This window comes from Mirounga angustirostris, unplaced genomic scaffold (assembly GCF_029215605.1).
Source record: "Mirounga angustirostris isolate CCGP_5_RB_7025 unplaced genomic scaffold, mMirAng1.0.hap1 SCAF_3, whole genome shotgun sequence".
In the NCBI taxonomy this organism is placed as follows: domain Eukaryota; kingdom Metazoa; phylum Chordata; class Mammalia; order Carnivora; family Phocidae; genus Mirounga; species Mirounga angustirostris.
Genome location: NW_026991711.1, coordinates 86,147,939 through 86,168,506, shown reverse-complemented (window position 1 = coordinate 86,168,506; position 20,568 = coordinate 86,147,939). Strand labels below are relative to the sequence as shown.

General features: G+C 37.8%; 1 protein-coding gene across 6 annotated transcripts in view; it reads left to right on the top strand.

The window, feature by feature from the left end:
* The window catches only part of UGGT1 (UDP-glucose glycoprotein glucosyltransferase 1), a 139,024-nt gene that overhangs the window by 103,735 nt on the left and 14,721 nt on the right, over window positions 1–20,568 (top strand). For 4 of the 6 annotated variants that reach the window (XM_064586350.1, XM_064586349.1, XM_064586352.1 and 1 more), the window contains 2 exons: window positions 3,633–3,749; window positions 4,235–4,403. In XM_064586350.1, the coding sequence (XP_064442420.1) occupies window positions 3,633–3,749; window positions 4,235–4,403 (286 nt within the window). Of the gene's footprint in view, window positions 1–3,632; window positions 3,750–4,234; window positions 4,404–4,545; window positions 4,852–6,611; window positions 11,049–20,568 lie in introns of those variants that run through there. The other 2 variants (XM_045869099.2, XM_064586353.1) reach the window with 2 other exon arrangements.

The following is a 20,568-nucleotide window of genomic DNA, read 5'->3' as shown; positions in this document are numbered from 1 at the left end:
AATAGTTATGAGACTGTTGGCATTTTTTATTACTTCTTTTATCGGTGTTTTTGTTGTCTCTAAATTTCCTAACATAGAATCATGAAGTTGCTTGTACTATCCTCTATATAGTGACATGCTCAGATTGTAAGTACACTGTATAATCTGTTTTAGAAAATGTGTATCAAAAAAGAAAAAAAAATGTGTATCAAGAACCAGAATGCTTTCATCACTCCAGTTATCTTTTTAAAGTCCCATAGCGTCTATACTGGTGTCTTCTCTCTTAAAAATTTCTGACATATGTTAAAAAAAAAAAAAGAAGAAGAAGAAGATAGCAGGAAGGGAAAAATGAAGGGGGGGAAATCGGAGGGGGAGATGAACCATGAGAGACTATGGACTCTGAGAAACAAACTGAGGGTTCTAGAGGGGAGGGGAGTGGGGGATGGGTTAGCCTGGTGAGGAGTATTAGAGAGGGCACATACTAAATGGAGCACTGGGTGTTATATGCAAACAATGAATCATGGAACCCTACATCAAAAACTAATGATGTAATAAGGTATGGTGATTAACATAACATAATAAAAAAAATTATAAAAAAAATCAATTCTTCTTTTTCCAAGGGCATTCCTATCAGAAACACTGTACTTGATAAAAAAGAAAAATGATGATTAAAAAAAAAGAAAAATTCCTGACATTGTTTATTGTGCTTTTTTCCCTTTATCACCTCACCAAAAATTAAAGAAGCATCTTTTAATGTTTTTCATCCTATCTGTATGTTTCTTTTCTATTTAATTTATTCTTTATTTTTCTTACCTCTTTCTTTAATTTGTTGATTTTTTTCTAACTTCTTGAGATAGGTGTTTAGTTCATGATTCTTAGTCTTTTCTAATATATGCATTTGAAGTGATCAGATTCTATCTCACCAGAATTTTGGCTGCATTCCACACATTTTATATGTAGCATTTTCCTTGTCATTTGGTACAATGTATTTCTAGTTTTCAGTATGATTTCTTCTTTGACTCATGAGTTATGTAGAAGTTTTTTCCAAATACATGGGAATTTTCTAGTTATATTGTTATTAATTTCTAGCTCAGTTGCTTTATGGTTTGAGGATTTCTTCTGTATGATTTCAGGTGTATGAAGTTTGTTGACCCAAATGTGATCAGTTTTGGTAAACATTTCATTTGGTTTTGTATCCTGTAGATATTAGATATAGGCCATTAGGTCAAATTATGTGGTTTTTGTTTGTTTTTCTATTAGTTACTGAGAGAATTGTGTTTAAAATATTTTTCTATATTGTGGTATCTTCCTCATCTCTGGTTTTGTCAGATTTTACTTTATGTATTTTTAGAGTATATCATTAGGTGCCTAAAAACTTAGAAGTCATATATTTCCTACAAATGAAACTTTAATGATTTTGGGGGGCCCTAGGTTCTTAAAGTGGGTTCTTAAAGTGTGCTTCACCTAATAATAGTGCATCTATTCCAGTTTTCCTTTGGTTATTGTTATATGATGTATTGTTTTTGTCCTTCTATTTTCAGTTTTTCTTTATCCTTATGTTTTAGTTCTATTTCTTATAAATAGCTTATGTCTGTTCGTTTTTATGTTTGGTATAACAGTCATTTAATTTGAACATTTAGTCCATTTATAGTTTATGTATTCACCAGTAAAATAGGCTTTTCTAGTATTTCTGCTTATTCCATGTGCTCTATTTCTTTTTTCTCCTTAGTTAGTTTCTTTCAGATTGAGAGTTTTTTTATAATTCCATTTTCCCTATATTAGCTATCTATCTATCTATCTATACACACTTTTCTTTTTTTTAAGATTTTTTAATTTTTAAGTAATCTCTACACCTAACATAGGGCTCAGACTCACAACCCTAGGATCAAGAGTTGCATGCGCTACCAACTGAGCCAGCCAGGTGCCCCTTAAATTAACTATATACTTTATTACAGTTTTTTTTAGTGATTATCCTAGAGATTATAATATGCATTTCTGAATTGCAAAGGCTAATATTAACTGGTATATTTTATCCACCTACCAGACAGTGCAAAAACATTAGAACAGTGCTTCTCAAATTTTATCATATATAAAAGATTCACCTGGAGAATTTGTTGAACCATTAATTCCTGGGTCCCATCCCCACTGCCCGATTCGGTAGGTATATGGTCTGGTCCAAGAACCTGCATTCCTAGCAAGCTCCTTGCTGCAGTCTGCATACCACCGTTTGGGTAGTACTGACCTTAGAATTTGCTTCTGTTTATCCTCATCTCAGCCTAAATGGCTGTTACTTTGTATTTTAGATTTCTCTATATTTTAAACCCCAGAAGTTATTCTCCTACAATACAATCATTATCTATCTATAAGATTTAGATTTGCTTACATGGTTACCCTGCATTCTTCCCTGCATTTCTGGGCTTCCATATAGGATCATTTTCCATCTGCCTAAAAAGAATATCATTTAATTTTCCTTAGTGTAAGTTTACTAGTAACAGTTTTTTTCAGTTTTTCTTGTCTGTGAGTGTCTTTATTTTACCTGCATTATTAGGTATAATTCATGCATAAAATTTACCATTTTAACCATTTTTAAGTATACAGTTCAGTGGCATTAAGTACATTCACAGTGTTGTGCAATTGTTCATCTCCAGAACTTTTTCATTATCCCAAACCGAAACTCTGTACCCATTAAACAATAATTCTCTCTTCTTTCCTCTTTCCAGCCCCTGGCAACCTGTATTCTATTTTCTATCTCTATGAATTTGCCTATTCTAGATACTTCAGGAATCATACAATATTTTTCCTTTTTGTACCTGGCTTATTTCACTTTGTATAATGTTTTCAAGTTTCATCCATGTCATAGCATCTATTAGAATTTCCTTCCTGTTAAGATGGAAGAATATTCCATTGTGTGTGTGTATGTATATGTATACAAACACACCTATATGTATACATACACACACACACCATATTTTGTGTATCCATTCATCTGTTGATGGACATTTGGCTTATTTCCAGCTTTTGATTATTGTGAATAATGCCTCTGAACATTGATATACAGGTATCTGTTTGAGTCCCTGCTTCAATTCCTTTGTGCATATGCCCAGAAGTAGAATTTCTGGATCATATTGGTTGTTTGTGTCTTAAGACAGTGGTATGTTTTATTGTGTCAAACTCAAAAGGGTTGCTGAGAAGAAAAGCTTCAAAGCATACAGTTGGCTCAAAAACATATGAGCTTCATCCACTTGGGGTCAAGCCGCATTTGACAGGGTGGATTCAGAGCTTCCTTATGCAAAACTGTGAAGTATAAAAGCCACATCTATGCTTAGTTAACTTTCAAGAGGCAATAGTAGTTTTTCTTAGAATTGCCCTCATGGAGGGAAGTCTAGGTGCAGTTTGTGAGCTTTAAGCTAAAGTTTTTCAAGTGCTTATCATGGGTAGATGTTTTGAGTCTTCTAAACTTTGTGGTTTTAAAAAACATTACAAATAAATATTTTAGCTTCTCTGAGGTTTTTAGTAGACCCTTTTAGTTCTAAAAATTTGTGATTGGCATGTGATATGTAATGAGCAGCTATCCTCACTAATTTGCTATGCATTCATTTAAATTTCCTCCAGAACTTTAGATTGTTGTGTTTTGTTTTCTTTTTACCAAACAGGATTTGCCCAATAACATGATCCATCAGGTGCCAATTAAATCACTCCCTCAAGAGTGGCTTTGGTGTGAAACATGGTGTGATGATGCCTCTAAGAAAAGGGCCAAAACGATAGATTTGGTAAGCTCTCTGTGATTCTTTTCTGCCTCTTAGTCCAGTGTGGTTTACAACTAGATCATTATTAACACACAGAATCTTATTTAGTCTTCTCTGTGGTTGTGCAGCAGGTTGGGGATTGCAGCATGTCTTACATCCATAGATCTCTGCTGCTTGCAGCAGGCAGCCAAGTCCTCTAGTGTCTGATGGGGCTGTTTTCACTACTTAAAATCAGTGAAGTTACTACTTCTCTTATGGGATTATCTCTGTGCCTTGTGATTTTACCACAGGAACTTTCTTTTCCTGCTTTCCTGTCACTCCCTACAACTTCGTAGAAGCTTTGTGGGACCCACTAGCACATTGCTTCTGCTAATCTGTCATTTGGTTCCTCAGTGTTGTTCTTTTTGTTCAGTTGGGATTTATAACCCAAGAATAAACACACCTTTGAATTCCGAATAATGTGCCCTGTCTTCAGCTTGGTTGAAATAATGCGATTTGGGTTTTCACAGTGTAATAATCCAATGACCAAAGAGCCTAAGCTGGAAGCAGCTGTTCGAATTGTCCCAGAGTGGCAGGACTACGACCAGGAGATCAAGCAGCTACAGACCCGCTTCCAGAGGGAGAAGGAGATGGGAATGCTGGACAAGGAGAAGACAACACAAGAGTCACGCTGGGAAGGTAGGTCCAACCTTTGGCCTTAGGGAAGTACTTATTCGAGTTTATGATTGGTGTTTATTGCAAAAACAATAGAATAATGAATAAAATGAATCTCAGCCCTTCTATCTTGACATCAACCAGTGTATATTTTTTTCTTTTTTAGTTGGCCTTCTAAATGGTATGTATTAATACAATTGCTGCCCTCTTTTCTTTTCTTTGCCCTTTTTTTTATTAAAGGTGCTTTAATTGAGATTACTGTTATTTAGGCTTGTGAGTTTTGTATAGATAAGACAAGCAAGGAGTCTTCTGGTGTGTTGGTGGCCTGCCTGGGCATAAGGCTCTAGGTCCTTACCTCCATCTGACAAGCCTGATGTTATTTTGGGGATCTCTTGTCAGATTCCCTGGTTTTTTATTAAATCTCTCCAGGTACTAGTAAATGAACACATTTAGGATCAAGACAAAGTACATACTGATTTGAAAAAAGTGTTCTTTTAAAGAAGCATACTGGGGTGGAGAATGGAGTGTTTGTATTTAATTTAGGCTAAGAATAGAAGGGACTAAATCTTCATGTAAAATTTTCCCTACTCTGTGTACATCTCAAATGGTGTGCAGTTGACAAAAATCATTAGAGTACAAAAGTGACCTTTTTAAAACTATTAATACTGAGATGTGGATTTTTAACATTTATTCAGCTCAAAACTAATTCTAAAAAAGGAATTACAGAACATGGATCTTGAGTGATTCACCTATCCATCCTGAAGACTGTACCATGATGTATCACGGCCAAGAGGCTGAATATTTAGGATAAAAATAATTGAAATTCACTAGTGAAACCTGAAGGGTTTCTGTCGATACATGGGTAAAGAATGTAGACACACTGTTCAAATAAGAGGAAAACACAAATAATAAGTGGAGTTGAGGAAACAATAATTACATTAAAGGAATCTGTCATTAATATATACTCCATTGAGAAAATACGCATATTGATACTGATAATGCTATTTGTTGGGGAGTTGGTGAAGAAACAGCTCTGGGTCTACCTTGCTGGAGCTTTGTACATTACAACAATCCTTGTTAAAAAGCAATAAATTGGGGTGCCTGGGTGGCTCAGTTGGCTAAGTGTCTAACTCTTTTTTTTTTTTTTTTAAGATTTTATTTATTTATTTGAGAGAGAGAATGAGATAGAGCATGAGAGCGGGGAGGGTCAGAGGGAGAAGCAGACTCCCTGCTGAGCAGGGAGCCCGATGTGGGATTCGATCCCAGGACTCCAGGATCATGACCTGAGCCGAAGGCAGTCGCTTAACCAACTGAGCCACCCAGGCGCCCCTAAGTGTCTAACTCTTGATTTTGGCTCAGATCATGATGCCAGGGTTGTGAGATTGAGTCAGGCTCTGTACTGGGTGTGGAGCCTGCTTAAGATTCTCTCCCTCTCTCTCTCTCTCCCTCCGCCCCACCCCCGCCACTCTCTCTTAGAAAAAAAGGGCAATAATTCAGCTGTCAGGAACCATTAACATGTTTATTCCCTCAATAATTCCTTTCTTGAGAATTTACCTTAAAAAATAAGTCCATACAAGAAAAAAGTCATATACATGGAGAAATTTATTATTTATAAACCAAAAGCATTAAAAACAGTTTAAACATCCAAGAATAGAGAATGGTAAATGAGCTGCACTTTTTTTTTTTTTTTAAAGATTTTATTTATTTATTTGACAGAGAGAATAGCGAGAGCAGGAACACAAGCAAGGGGAGTGGGAGAGGGAGAAGCAGGCTTCCTGCCAAGCAGGGAGCCCGATGTGGGGCTTGATCCCAGGACCCTGGGATCACGACCTGAGCCGAAGGCAGACACTGAACGACTGAGCCACCCAGGCGCCCCATGAGCTGCACTTTTACTTAGGGAAATGTTTCTATGTTATTAAGCGAAAAAAGAATCCTGACTAAAAATATATGTGTTTTTATCAGAAGTAAATATTGTATTTGTGAAAACAGTTCTGCTAGAGTATGCAGGTAGTTTTCAGTGTTTTTAAAAACAAAAAGGCCTTTTTAATTTTGTTTTTGTTTTCAAAATATAATACAAGCACACCAAATCAAAGCTCCTAAAATTATAAAGAGAGATAAAAGGGAGGTAGGGCCATAATTAATAAGTTACAATGTCGGGGGAAAAAATCCAGGCTGGATTTTTGTAACTTGAAGGTAAACTATTTTATTTTCAATTGTTCTCCTTTTCCATAGGACCTCAGAAACGAGAAGAGTTATGATCTTCATTCACAAGGGGATAGGAAATTACACCATTTGAAAAACACTTTTTATATTAAATGCTAGTTTTTTCTGATCTGTCTTTACAACTGCTGATAAACTGGCTGGGCAGGTGTGCCACACCTTTTGATTCTGAGCATTTGATTTTGACTTCTGCACACCAGTGGGCTCTGGATCTTTGGAGTTAAGGCTCTATTGGATTTGTACCTCAGAGGAAGACAAGTGGCTGATCTTTTGAGACTCTGTAAAGAGCAGTCTTCTAACCAGAAGGGAAAATGGCAAAGGCAACTGGAAGGAAATGAGTCCTGTGGTGCCCACACTCAAGAGCACATACATGCTGCACCGCCACAGGAAGCCAACCAGCTAGAGCCACCGTGTTCTTCCTTACCTCAGTTTACTGGCAGCGGAGCTCAGTCTGCAGCCTGCGCTTTGGTGGCAGAAGCTTCTGGGTGGCAGAAGCCTTGTCCAAGGTCCACACACCTTGAAGTTTATGCCAGTGTGCTCCTGTGTCCTTTTGTTCTCTTCCCCAGCATTAGGTTCATTGTCGAATTGAAACCCAACCAACAATCATGTGTCTTCGGGGTTGGCTTGTGGCAAATTAATTTGGGGAACAGGATGGGTGGGTTGGGGTGAGGGTAGGGAAAATACCAGGAGTAGGAGAACTCTGAGGTGTTTGGGGGGGAGGTGAGGAAGACAGAAATTGGCCATTCTCTTTTATAAACCATTAGTACCATGTGACTAATTTGAAATGAAAACGATTCTTATTCCCCACCCAGCCCCAGTAAACTTTTTAGGTAATTGTTTTGTAAACAATTTTTGTATTTGTGAAAGTCTTTGCTTTTTCTTCCCACTTTCTAAAAAAATGTCTGTTATTGATTTCCTTACTGGATACAGCCATAGTGAGCCCCTCTGGCTATCCATCTCACAGGGCTCGGGGCTCCCTCAGGAAGGTCACGGCATCATCCATCCCTCTACTCCTGGGGAAGGAGGGGGGTTCCTCTCTCAGACTCAGGCAAAGTTGGCTTTGACTTTTCTCCATGAAGGACTCCCAGAGCTGAGAACAGGAGAGGTGTTGACTGTGTAATTCGTGTTTCTCTGCACACTGTTCTATATTCCTTTTAGTTTAGCGCTGTGAGTTGCCTTTGGTTTGCCAAAATTGCTGGTGCACCACCTGTTCTGACTGCACGTAATCACATCTTGAAGCAGCATTAGCACTTTAGTCACTGCTTTTAGTGTCTTTAGCAGCACAGAACAGACCTTCTGGAGTAGCCTCTCCTGGTGAGTAGGCAACGTGGGACGCACCCGCAAGGGAGTCTTCTGGTGTGTTGTTGGCTTGCATGAGCGTGAGGCTCTCGGTCCTTCCCTCCATCTGCCCAGGCTGCAGGGTACAGCCGCGAGAGCACTCCCATGGACTGCACCTCCTTCCGGTGCAAACTGTTTTTGTCTCTAATATTTTTGCCTCCTTTCTAAAAATGTGAGGAAGGGCTGCAGATGGATAGCCGAATCCTTACTCTTCCATGCCAGGGAACATTGATTTGCAGTCTTTTTTAAAAATGAAAGTCTTATGACAAATATTAATTAATTTTTTCCATATTCACATAAGCAAAGGTTAGCTTAGGAGTCAGTCTGAAGGAGCTTTTCATTTTGCTTTTATAATTAAATTAAAAATTGGGAAGAGCGGAATTCAAAAGATTTTTAGGTAAATTGATTCAAGACTGAAAGGTCCCTCAGAATCATTGCTGTTGACAAAGGCTGTAGCTTGAGTTCCCCCTGCCCTGCTGCCCACCTGGTCAGAGCAACTGAAGGGATAGAATCAATGAGAGCAAAAAACATTTTTTCAGCTTCATCTTAGATTTAATTAAACCTTCAGAGAGGCTGCTGCTACCACTGTTTCAGTCTACAACCGTAAACAGAATTGTGCATTTTTCAAGTTTATTTTCTGGGAGATTGAGCAAGAAATACTAAAGTCATTGGAGTATGCTTTTTAGATGCTGGTTCCCTTGGGACATGGAACAGGCCCCCTTTCTTCATGTCTTTCCACCAAATGTCTTAGGCATATTCCATGTGAGGAAGGTGCAGTGTGAAATCTGTTCTCTGTATAGTATTCGTGTCCTCACTGCCCTTATCCATCACCACCCTAAACATAAGTCTTACCAGTAGTTGAATCTTTGTAAGACCCAATTTACTTCTGAAGTAATCTAGGGCCTTCCTTCCTTCCTTCTCTTGGTTCATGTGTCATCAGCATCTTTCAGGATGAACCTCTAATGCCCTAGGAAATGATAATACCACTAAAATTTGGTCGTGGTCAGCTTTGTCTGTGTCTCTATTGCGTGAAAGCAAATTGTGACCGAAAAGATAGATTTTTTTTTTCCCAAGAAGCAAGAGCTCATTGCACTAAAATGCTCAAGCTTCTGGAAACTATTCACAGTGCATTGTTTTTAACCATCATTTATTTATATATATGTAATGGAGTTTTTTTTCTCTCATCATGCCATAATGGAAAATTTTCTTTCTGAATCAGTGCCAGAGTGATGTAAAATAATGTGACATGTCAGAGTGACATGGAACAGTGTGAGTTTTTATGTTCTATGAACAGTGGTATTTGATTGAGATCAAAACCCATGCACACAGCCTGCTGCCGGAGCTGTGGGGACATGGCTATGTTCGTTTTAAAATTGTACTCAATAATTACCACACTGAGAATGATGACACATTAGTTTTCCATAAGGTTGATAAAGTGTAGAATCTCAAAATGTGGCATTTCAAATGGAAACATACAGATATTTGCTTACCTACTACACACACACGCCTCATGGCAGGCCCATGTGTTGTATGAACTCAGCTTGTGGGAGAGCAAAGATTAAGAAATCATTTCCAGGAACGGAGCTTAATGAACTCTGCTGTCCTCAAGTCCTCATATTATGAACTGTGTTGAGGCTGTGCTTGAATGAACAACTTTTGTTTGGTTCCAGTAACTCAGTCCCTGAATGAAGGGCCGAAAGCTAGGGGTGGCATTACAGTTTTCAGAAGAGACTGGCCCAGGTAATAGGAAGGAAATCCCAGTTTCCTTTAGCTGGGAGTTATATTTGAAGGACACCAAAATTTGGAATAAGACACCGCCCTCCTAGCAATGAGTAAAATTATTCCCCTTACCCACATCTACCCTAGGAGTAAATTTGGGTACTTAAAAGCAGTCCTTTTCTAAAATTGCCATGAGTGATTAAAAGAAATAATTCAACTCAAGAGTTACAAGGGAATTTCTAGTGCATTTTTAAAAATACAATGTTAGTGGAATGGCATCAAATTTCATGGAAATGGAAATATTTTGGTAAAGTCACCTAACAGAAACTGTTGGTAACAACAAAGGGAAGGTGCATTGTGTGCAAAGTTATTTAAATATCTATTCCATTGTTGTGTGATTTTAATAATGTTTTAAGTATTTGATTTTATGGGGATATTTTTGTGGGATGATAAGAGTTAAAAATAGCTATCGTGTCTAGTTTGGTGGGATGACATTTTTTACTTCAATTCATGTTTTGCCTGCCTTAATGTAGTGGGGGAAGATCTCAATCATGACTTTGGTAATTACCTGATTGAATTCAAGCTAATTAATTCTTCATTAACTCAGGTTGTAATTGATATTTCAAGCTCTCTGGAGGATACCAATTTCTCTTTCGTTTGGTATTTGATCTCTTGATCTAATACAGAAATGACACTTCTGGGTAGCAGTGAGTCAGTGCATGGAGTAGGGGATCTCTCCTCTTCAGGGTGCCATTGAGTGCTGAGAGTTTATAAAAAGAAACAACAAAATCAGCTTCAAGCAGCTGCATGCTCCCCAAAAGTAGTGCATTAAGTTTAAACTCCCTAATAATGATTTTGCAAGCAAGAGGCTATCTCCTGAGTCTTAAATGACCTAGCAACACAGAGGCCAAATGTGGAAGATTTAAGAGGAAACAAGTTAGGGTATTAGCTAAGACCATCCCACCTGTAATTTATGCATTGCCTTACTGGTCACCATTTAGATTTCCAGAGAAGGGGTATAGTTCCTCTTCAGAAATAAAAGTAGCAAAATCTAAGGTCAACAACTTGAGCAAAAGATTACCGAGTACCATGTTTTCCAACCAGTTATCCTTGGTAATACCAAGGTAAACATAGAAAAATGAAAAATGTTAGAGTTTTTAAAGAAAACTATGTATTAGAAAACCTTCTTTATAACTATTCTGTTTTACTGTAATCCTGTTTCATCAAATGCAACATAGGTCCAGGTGCTGCCCCTTGCTTGGGAACAAGCACTGGGGCTCTAAATGTCTGCAGAGCCCTCTGCACCTGAAGTGAACTGAGAATGAATTTCCCGGTACTGTAATGAAATAAGGTCTGCTCAACACAATAAACTTTTTCTTGTCTTCTTTAAAACTATCTGGTCAGTCATTCAGCTTTTATGTTTAGGAAGGACGTAATCATTAGAGCTCAAAGTTCCACCCTTTCATCTGAAGAAGCAGGCCTAGACAGGAGGAGAGCTTTACCTGAATGTCTCCTCTTGTGTTGGAGCTGGGTCCAGTTGCTGCCAATTCTCTGGATTCTCACAATAGCACCCATGCCTCTTCAAGGTCTCCAGCCTTGGGAAACTGCCATAGGTGGGGTCTTGTAGGCATCTGCCCTAGGAAGGCTAACATAATGAGAAGGATGGCATAGAATTTGAATATTTTGCCCATTCTCTGAGCTCCTACTCAGGGGCTAGACTTGAAGATATAGTTCCTGACATTCACGTGCTCATTGGACACTGCCAGCTAGTGTAACGAGTGCTCTTGCTGAGGTGGAGGTCAGGGAGTGGGACCTGGTGGCTGTGACAAGGCAACAGAGGGCGCCTAAGGTAGAAGAGAGGAGGGATTTATTTGGTGGTCAGGAAAAGCTACAAGTGATCCTTAAATTGAAGCCTGAGGAATAAGTAGGAGTTATCCACGTAGGATGCAGGAGGCAGGGAAGGAGGGAGGAGCAGGAGCTACTGTATCTCATTTAGGGAGCTGCAAGTGAACCTAAAGTTATAGCCAGGAGAGAAGTTCTGAGGCGGGGATCTGAGTTTGATCCCAAGGCCACAAGAAAGCCTGAGTGGTTTTTAACTGGGTACCAACATGAAATTGGCTTTTTCTTGTAATGAGCTTTTTATTGGCAAATAGCACATATAGACCCAAGTACACAAACACATCTTGATGGATTTTCAAGGTGAAGATTTGTGTAACCATTACTGAGATAAATAAAAGAAAGTTGAATTTTATTTTAAATAATATTTAAACATCTTACTACCATCTGGCTTCCTGTAATGACAAGAGTGTCTTGTATCAGACAAACCCTCCTATCGATAATTATACACATTTTTGAAATGCACTGGAAAGTGACCAAGACAGGCAAAAACTAGAGGGGACTCTATCCACTGAAAGAAGAGTAACACATTGGATAAGATCCACACTTAAGTGACTATTCCTCATGTGGCCCACAGGGAATAAAACAAAGTGGCAATCTCATGAGGCTGAGGAGCCAAGTCAGAATTCAGGGCTGTTGGAGCAGTTTGGAAACTGAAGGGGGAAATCCCAGAAAGGAGGAAACTACAGAGCCTTGAGTTTGCCTGACACTCCCCTTAAAATCCTTGGCTGACTCCTAAATTATGCATGAACTGGGTAGGATTCCAGGGAGCCCAACAGAAAGCAATGACTGGAAGGCTGGAAATGCTCAGCTGAGATTTCAGCAGATGTCTGGTGCTGGGGAGGGAAAGTTTGGAATTTATGTCCCACCAAGTTTGGAGATGTAAATATTTGGGGCTTTTCATTGAAAACCTAGTAGGTCATGCCATAGATGAGAACCACAGCTCAGAACTCAGGTCTAGGCCTGAGGACTAAGAGCAGAACTAAAACAGACCCACTCTAATAAAGCCTAAAATCAAGACTTCAGAGAATCAGGGTGATCTGCTAGTGACTTAACGGTCTACTAAACCAAACTCAGCGATTCAGCATCTCTACAACATATTATCCAGAATGTCCAGTATACAATTACAAATCAGGAGACATAAAAAACAGGAATGCATGACACATAACCAAGAAAACAAAAACAGACCCACAAATAAGCAAGATGTTAACATTATTGAATAAGAATTTTAAAATAATAAATACCTTAAAGGATCTATAGGAAAGGATAAATACCAAGGATGAAGATGTGGGGAATTTTAGAAGAGACCTACAATTAAAAAAAATTAATTTCATAGGAGGGCTTAAATGATTAAACACTGCAGGGGTGCCTAGATGGCTCAACTGGTTGTGTCTGACTTGATTTTGGCTCAGGTCACAATCTCAGGGTTGTGAGATTGAGCCCCATGTTGGGCTCTGGGCTGGGCATGGAGCCTGCTTAAGATTCTCTCCCTCTCAAAAAAAAAAAAAAAAAAAAAAAGTCTGTAAAAGAGTAAACACTGCAAAAGAAAGGGTCAGTGAACTTGAAGACAGGTTAATAGGAATTATCTAAATTGAAGAGCAAAGAGGGGAAAAAGATAAATGAACAGAATTGTAATAACCTATGAGGCAATAGTAAACAATATAATGCTAAGTGGAGTCTTAGATGAGTAAGAGAAAATATTCGGAGGAAAAAAACATGGAAAAATTTTGGGAGAAATACTGGCAAATTTTTTTTTTCAAAATGTGATTAAAAATATCAACTCATGGATCCAAGAAACTCGGTGATCCCCTGTAATGTAGTTTCTTAAAAATTCTGTCTATACCTAGTTTTGAGGTCCTGGCTAGGGACTAATGAGTTATCTTAAGCATCCAATTAAGTTCACACCCTCAACCACTTTACTGGCTGGACATGCACACTGTGGGCCACTATACACCCACCCTAATCACCCAAGGCCAGATACCAGACAGCCAGTGACAGCTCCTATGCTCCAGAGCCCACTGTAGTTCTTCATATTAGCGAGTCCTAATCCAGCTTTCCCTTCCTTGCCCATTCATTCCTGGGGAAATCACAATAAAGATTCTTGCCCCCAGGTCTTACCTTGCCTTTTTCCTCAAGACCAACCTTAATGTTTCCCCTGAGTGATCCTGCATGGTGTGACCTGTGAGCATCGCAAAACTGTGACACTCTTCAGGTTTCTAACTATATGTCACCCCATCCCCCCAGAAGCAGGATAAATATAAAGGCCACACCTTAGGCACATCTTAGTCAAATGCTGAAAACCAGAGATAAAGAAAATCTTTTAAAAGTAGCCAGGAAGGGGCACCTGGGTGGCTCAGTCAGTTAAGTGTCTGCCTTCAGCTCAGGTCATGATCCCAGGGTCCTGGGATCGAGCCCCTCATCAGGCTCCCTGCTCGGTGGGGAGCCTGCTTCTCCCTCTCCCTCTTGTGTGCCACTCCCCCTGCTTGTGCTCTCTCGCTCTCTGTCAAATAAATAAATAAAATCTTAAAAAAAAAAAGTAGCCAGGAAAACAAGACACATGATACACAAGAACAATCATAAGAATGATAGCTGACTTTTCAACAGGAAAAAAAGAACAGATGACAGGGAAATAACATTTTTAAAGTGCTGAAAGAAGGGAAAGCTGTTTTAGTGTTCTATGTGTGGGAGAAATGTTCTTTGAAAATGAAAATGAAATATAATCATTTCAGAGTAGCTGCAAAAAGAATTCATTCCCAATAGATCTGGACTATAAAAAATGGTAAAGGTTCCTCAGACTAAAAGGGAAATGATGCCAGATAGAAATGCAGAGCCACAGGAAAGAATGAAGAGCACTGAAAATAGTAAATATGTGGGTAAGTATACTATTTTTTTCTTTAAGAGACTATTGATTGCTTAAAACAAAAATGATACCTATAATAATAATACCTACATACATATAGAAGTAAAATATGTGACAATTTCACAAAAGATGGGAGGTATAAGATTCTTACTTATATGTGAATTGGTATGTAATGCAAGATAAACTGATAAGCTGAGGGAGCATATTGTTTTCTCTAGAGTACATTAAAACAACAACAACAACACAGTTATAGCATCCCCCCACCGATGGAGATAGAATGCAATGCTTACAATTTTTTAATTAAAAAGAGGGTGAAAATCAATGAACCCAATAGAGGCAGGAAAGGAGGAACAAAGGAACAAGTACAGAGGAGATAAATACTAAACAAATAGCCAAATAGCAGACTTTAAACTGAAAAACATCAAGATTTGCATTATATATTAATAGTCTTAACTACTTTAAATAAAAGGCTGAGATTTTTAAATTGTGTTTATTATTTTAGAAATAATTTATAAGGGATAAAAATAAATAAAAAGAATAGATAGGTTGAAATTAAGAAATATACCACACAAACATAAGAAAACTGGTGTGGCTATGTTAATATAAGACAAAGTGAACTTCAAGACAATGAGTATTACCGCAGGATAAGAAAGGACCTTCTGTAATGATAAAAATCAATCAAGAAGACATTAGCAATCCTAAATATGTATTCACCTAATGACAGTCCTTTAAAATGTATTTGGGTTCAGTTACCCCATGGAGTCAATGACTAAACTGGAAAAAGCTATTGGAATAAATTATTTTGGAATTTTGGAACACATTTGGACACTTACAACAACCAGAGTAGTGCTTCATGGAGAGGCTTCTGAACTTGTGTGAGTGGCATGCATGAACCAACTACCACTTCCCATTTTGGGGGCACAACTTTGGCTATGGGAACAGCAGCCTGTGTTCTTGCTTGGAGTAGTTGGCTGGTGCCAGTGTGGGCAGAGGTGATCTTGTCCTCAAAATATTTGGATTTGTGCATCTGAGCTGGTCTAGTGACACCTGAGGAACTGGCACAGATACTTGCATTGGTTTTGGCCCTCAGTAGCAGTGGCTTATCCTGGTGTCATCTATCAGAAAATTTAAAGACAGGCCCCTCTTTTTTTCCTTGTTGGAGATGGACATTTAAGGAAATTGTTCTCGGTCCCTGCTTGACTACAGAGATAATGGGGCAGAAACTTCAGGGACCACACACAACAAGGAATGCATACTTTGCAAAAAATAGTTTGGGAAAGTCACAAACAGATGGCTTCATCCTCAATAAGTAAAAATCACCAATCCTTGAGGACTGGGAGAATCAGATTTCCAAAGTAGACATATTATAATACCCAGAATGTCCATTTCTTTAAAAAGAAAAGTTAAAAAACATACAAGGAAATAGGAAATATGGCTAATCACAGGGGGAAAAAATTGACAGAAACTCTCCTTGAAAAAGTCCAGGCATTGGTATTATTAAAGACATTGTATATGTGCTGCCAAAGTGAGCACGGAATTATTAAAGACATTGGATCAACTGATTTATTATGCTCAATGAATTAAATGAAGCCATGGACAAAGAGCTAACGGAAATTAGGAAAATGACATAAGAACAAAATGAAAAAATATTTTTAAAAAGATAGAAATTATAAAAAGGAACCAAATCCTGGAGCTCAAACGTACACTAAGTGACGTGAAACATTCACTGAAAGTATTCAAAGGCAGATATGAGCAGGCAGAGAAAAAGGATCAGAGAATTAAAGACTAAGAGAGTTGAAATTATTCAGTCTGGGGAGCTGAAAGAAAAATGAAGAATCTGAGGGACCAATGGGACACTCTCAAGTGTAACAATATATGCATCATAAGAGTCCTATGAAGAGAAGAAAGTGCAGAAAAAGCATTTGAGGAAATGATGGCCATAACCTTCCCAAATCTGTTGAAGGACATGAATCTACACATCCAAGAAACTTAATGAACTCAAAGCAAGATAAATTCAGAGATCCACACCAAGACATATAGTCGAATTGTTGAAATCAAAGACAGAATTTTGAAAGCAGCAAGAGAGAAACAATGAATCAAGTACAAGTTTAGATTAATAGCCAAATTCTCTCCAGAAACCATGGAAACCAGAAGGCAGTGAGATGACATTTATGTCCTTAAAAAAACACAAAATTCTCAACCAAGGATTCTATATCTGGCAAAGCTATCTTTGAAGAATGAAGGAGAAATTAAGATACTTCTAGATAAACAAAAGCTATGAGAGTTCATTAATAGTAGACCTGCCTTATGAAAAAATGCTAATGGGAATATTTCAGGCTGAAATGAAGACACTAGACAGGAGCTTCAAAGCCATAAGAACAAACATTGGTAAATGTAACTACATAGATAAATATGAAAACCAGTGTCATTTACTTTTAGTTTATAGCTCATCTTTTTTCCCTATATGATTAAAAAGGCAAATACATAAAACAATAGTTGAAAATTTATATTAATTAGTACAAATTGTATAAGGATATAATTGGCAAAATAATAGGGGAGGGACAGAATGTATACTATTGAAACCAAGTTGTTATTATTCAAACTAAGTTGCTATATAAGTTTAAGATGTTAATTGTAGTACCCATCATAACTACCAAGGAAATAATTTTTTAAATTTAAATTTTAGTTAGCATACAGTGCAGTTGGTTTCTGGGGTAGAATTCAGTGATTCATCACTTGCATACAACACTCAGTGCTCATCACATCACAACAGTGCCCTCTTTAATACCCATCACCCATCTAGCCCATCCCCCACCCACCTCCCTTCATCAGCCCTCTGTTCTTTATCCTTAAGAGTCTCTTATGGTTTGTTTCCTTCTCTCCATTTCCCCCCCCCCCCATCCTGTATGGTCACCCGTTTTCTTTCTTAAATTCCACATATGAGTGAGATCATATGGTATTTGTCTTTCTCTGGCAGACTTATTTTGCTTAGCATAATACATTCTAGCTTTCCACGTCATTCAAATGGAAAGGTTTCATTTTTTGGATGTCTGAGTAATATTCCATTGTATATATGTACCATATCTTTGTCCATTCATTAGTTGATGGAGATTTGGGCTCTCTCCATAGTTGACTATTATTGATAATGCTGCTATAAACATTGGGGTGCGTGTACCCCTTCGAATCTGAATTTTTGTATCCTTTGCATAAATACCTAGTACTGCAATTGCTGGATCATGGGGTACTTCTATGTTTAACTTTTTGAGGAACCGCTACACTGTTCTCCAGAGTAGCTGCACCAGTTTTCATTCCCACAAATAGTGCAAGAGGGGTTCCCTTTCTCTGCATCCTTAGCAACACCCGTTGATTCTTGTGTCATTAATTTTAGCCATTCTGTGAGGCAGTATCTCATCATGGTTTTCATTTGTATTTCCCTGATGATGAGTGACGTTGAGCATCTTTTCATGTGTCTGTTAGCCATCTGGATGTCTTCTTTGGAAACGGGTCTATTCATGTCTTCTGCCAATTTCTTAACTGGATTATTTGTTTTTTGGGTGTTGAGTTTGATAAGTTCTTTATAGATTTTGGATACTAACTCTTTATCAGATAGGTCATTTGCAAATATCTTCTAGTCTATAGGCTGCTTTTAGTTTTGTTGATTGTTTCCTTTGCTGTGCAGAAGCTTTTTATCTTGATGAAGTCCGAATAGTTCATTTTTGCTTTTGTTTCCCTTGACTCTGGTGACATGTCTAATAAGAAGTTCCTACAGCCAAGGTCAAAGAGATTGCTGCCTGTGTTCTCTAGGATTTTGATGGATTCCTGTCTCACATTTAAGTCTTTCATCCATTTTTAATTTGTTTTTGTGTATTTTGTAAGAAAGTGGTCCAGTTTCATTCTTCTGCATGTTGCTGTCCACCTTTCCCAACACCATTTGTTGAAAAGACCATCTTTTTTCAGGGCACATGGGTGGCTCAGTTTGTTAAGTGACTGCCTTAGGCTTGGATCATGATCCTGGAGTCCTGGGATCGAGTCCTGCATTGGGCTTCCTGCTCAGCAGGGAGTCTGCTTCTCCCTCTGGTCCTCCCCCTCTCATGCTCTCTCTCTCTCAAATGGATATATAAAATCTTAAAAAAAAAAAAAAAAGACTGTCTTTTTTCCATTGGATATTTTTTCCTGCTTTGTTGAAGAATAATTGACCATATAGTTGTGGGCCCATTTCTGGGTTTTCTGTTCTGTTCCATTGATCTATGTGTCTGTTTTTGTGCCAGTACCATACAGTCTTGATGATTACAGCTTTGTAATATAGCTTGAAGTGTGGAATAGTAATGCCTCCAGTTTTGTTTTTCTTTTTCAGAATTGCTTTGGCTATTTGGAGTCTTCTGGGGTTCCATACAAATTTTAGGATTGTTTGTTCTAGTTCTGTGAAAATGCTGGTAGTATTTTGATAGGGATTGCATAAAATGTGTAGATTGCTTTGGGTTGTATAGACATTTTAATAATGTTTGTTCTTCCAATCAATGAGCATGGAATGCTTTTCCATTTCTTTGTGTCCTCTTCAATTTCTTTCATAAGTGTTCTGTAGTTTTCAGAGTACAGATCTTTTACCTCTTTAGTTAGGTTTATTCCTAGGTATCTTATTGTTTTTGGTGCAATTGCAAATGGGATTGATTCCTTGATTTCTTTTTCTGCTGCTTCGTTATTGGTATATAGAAATGGAACAGATTTATGCATATTGATTTTATATCCTTTAACTTTGCTGAATTTATGTACTAGTTCTAGCAATTTTTTGGTGGAGTATTTCTGGTTTTCTATATAGTGTATCTCATCATCTGCAAATAGTGAAAGTTTGACTTCTTCCTTGCCGGTTGGATGCCTTTTATTTCTTTTTGTTGTCTGATTCCTTAGGCTAAGACTTCCAGTACTATGTTAAATAGTAATGGTGAGAGTGGTCATCCTTGTCTTGTTCCTGGCCATAGGGTAAAGACTCTCGGTTTTTCCCCATTGAGGATGATGTTAGCTATGGGTCTTTTGTATATGGCCTTTATGATGTTGAGGTATGTTCCATCTATCCCTACTTTGTTGAGGGTTTATCAAGGAAGGATGATGTATATCATCAAATGCTTTTTCTGCATCTATTGACAGGATCATATGGTTCTTATCCTTTCTTTTATTAATGTGCTGTGTCACGTTGATTGATTTGTGAATGTTGAACCACCCCTGCAGCCCAGGAATAAATCCCACTTGATTGTGGTGAATAATTCTTTTAATGTACTGTTGAATTCGATTTACTAGTATTATATTGAGAATTTTTACAACCATGTTCATCAGGGATTTGCCTGTAATTCTCTTTTACTGGGGTATTTGGTTTTGGAATCAAGGTAATGCTGGCATTGTAGAAGGAGTTTGGAAGTTTTCTTTCCATTTGTATTTTTTGGAACAGTTTGAGAAGAATAGATATTAGCTCTTCTTTAAATGTCTGGTAAAATTCCCCTGGGAAGCCATCTAGCCCTGGACTTCTTTTGGTTGGGAGATTTTTGATTACTGATTCAGTTTCTTTGCTGGTTATGGGTCTGTTCAAATTTTCTATTTCTTCCTGTTTCAGTTTTGGTAGGGTGTAAGTTTCTAGGAATTTGCCCATTTCTTCCAGGTTGCCCAGTTTGTTGATATATAATTTTTCATAGTATTATTTGTCTTTCTGTGGTGTTGGTTGTGATCTCTCCTCTTTCATTCATGATTTTATCTATTTGGGTCTATTTGGGTCCTTTCTAACTTTTCTTTTTGATAAGTCTGGCTGGGGGTTTAGAAATTTTATTAATTCTTTTGAAGAACCATCTCTTAGTTTCATTAATCTGTTCTACTGTTTTTTTTTTTTCTGTATCCTTTATTATTTCTGCTCTAATTTTTATTATTTCCCTTCTTCTGCTGACTTCAGGCTTTATTTGCTGTTCCTTTTCTAGCTCCTTTAGGTGTAAGGTTCGGTTGTGTATTTGAGACTTTTCTTGTTTCTTGGAGTAGACCTGTATTGCAATATACTTCCCTCTTAGTACTGCTTTTACTACATCCCAAAGGTTTTAGTCTGTCGTGTTTTAATTTTCATTTGCTTCTGTGTATTTTTTATTTCTTCTTTGATTTCCTGGTTATCCCATTCATTCTTTA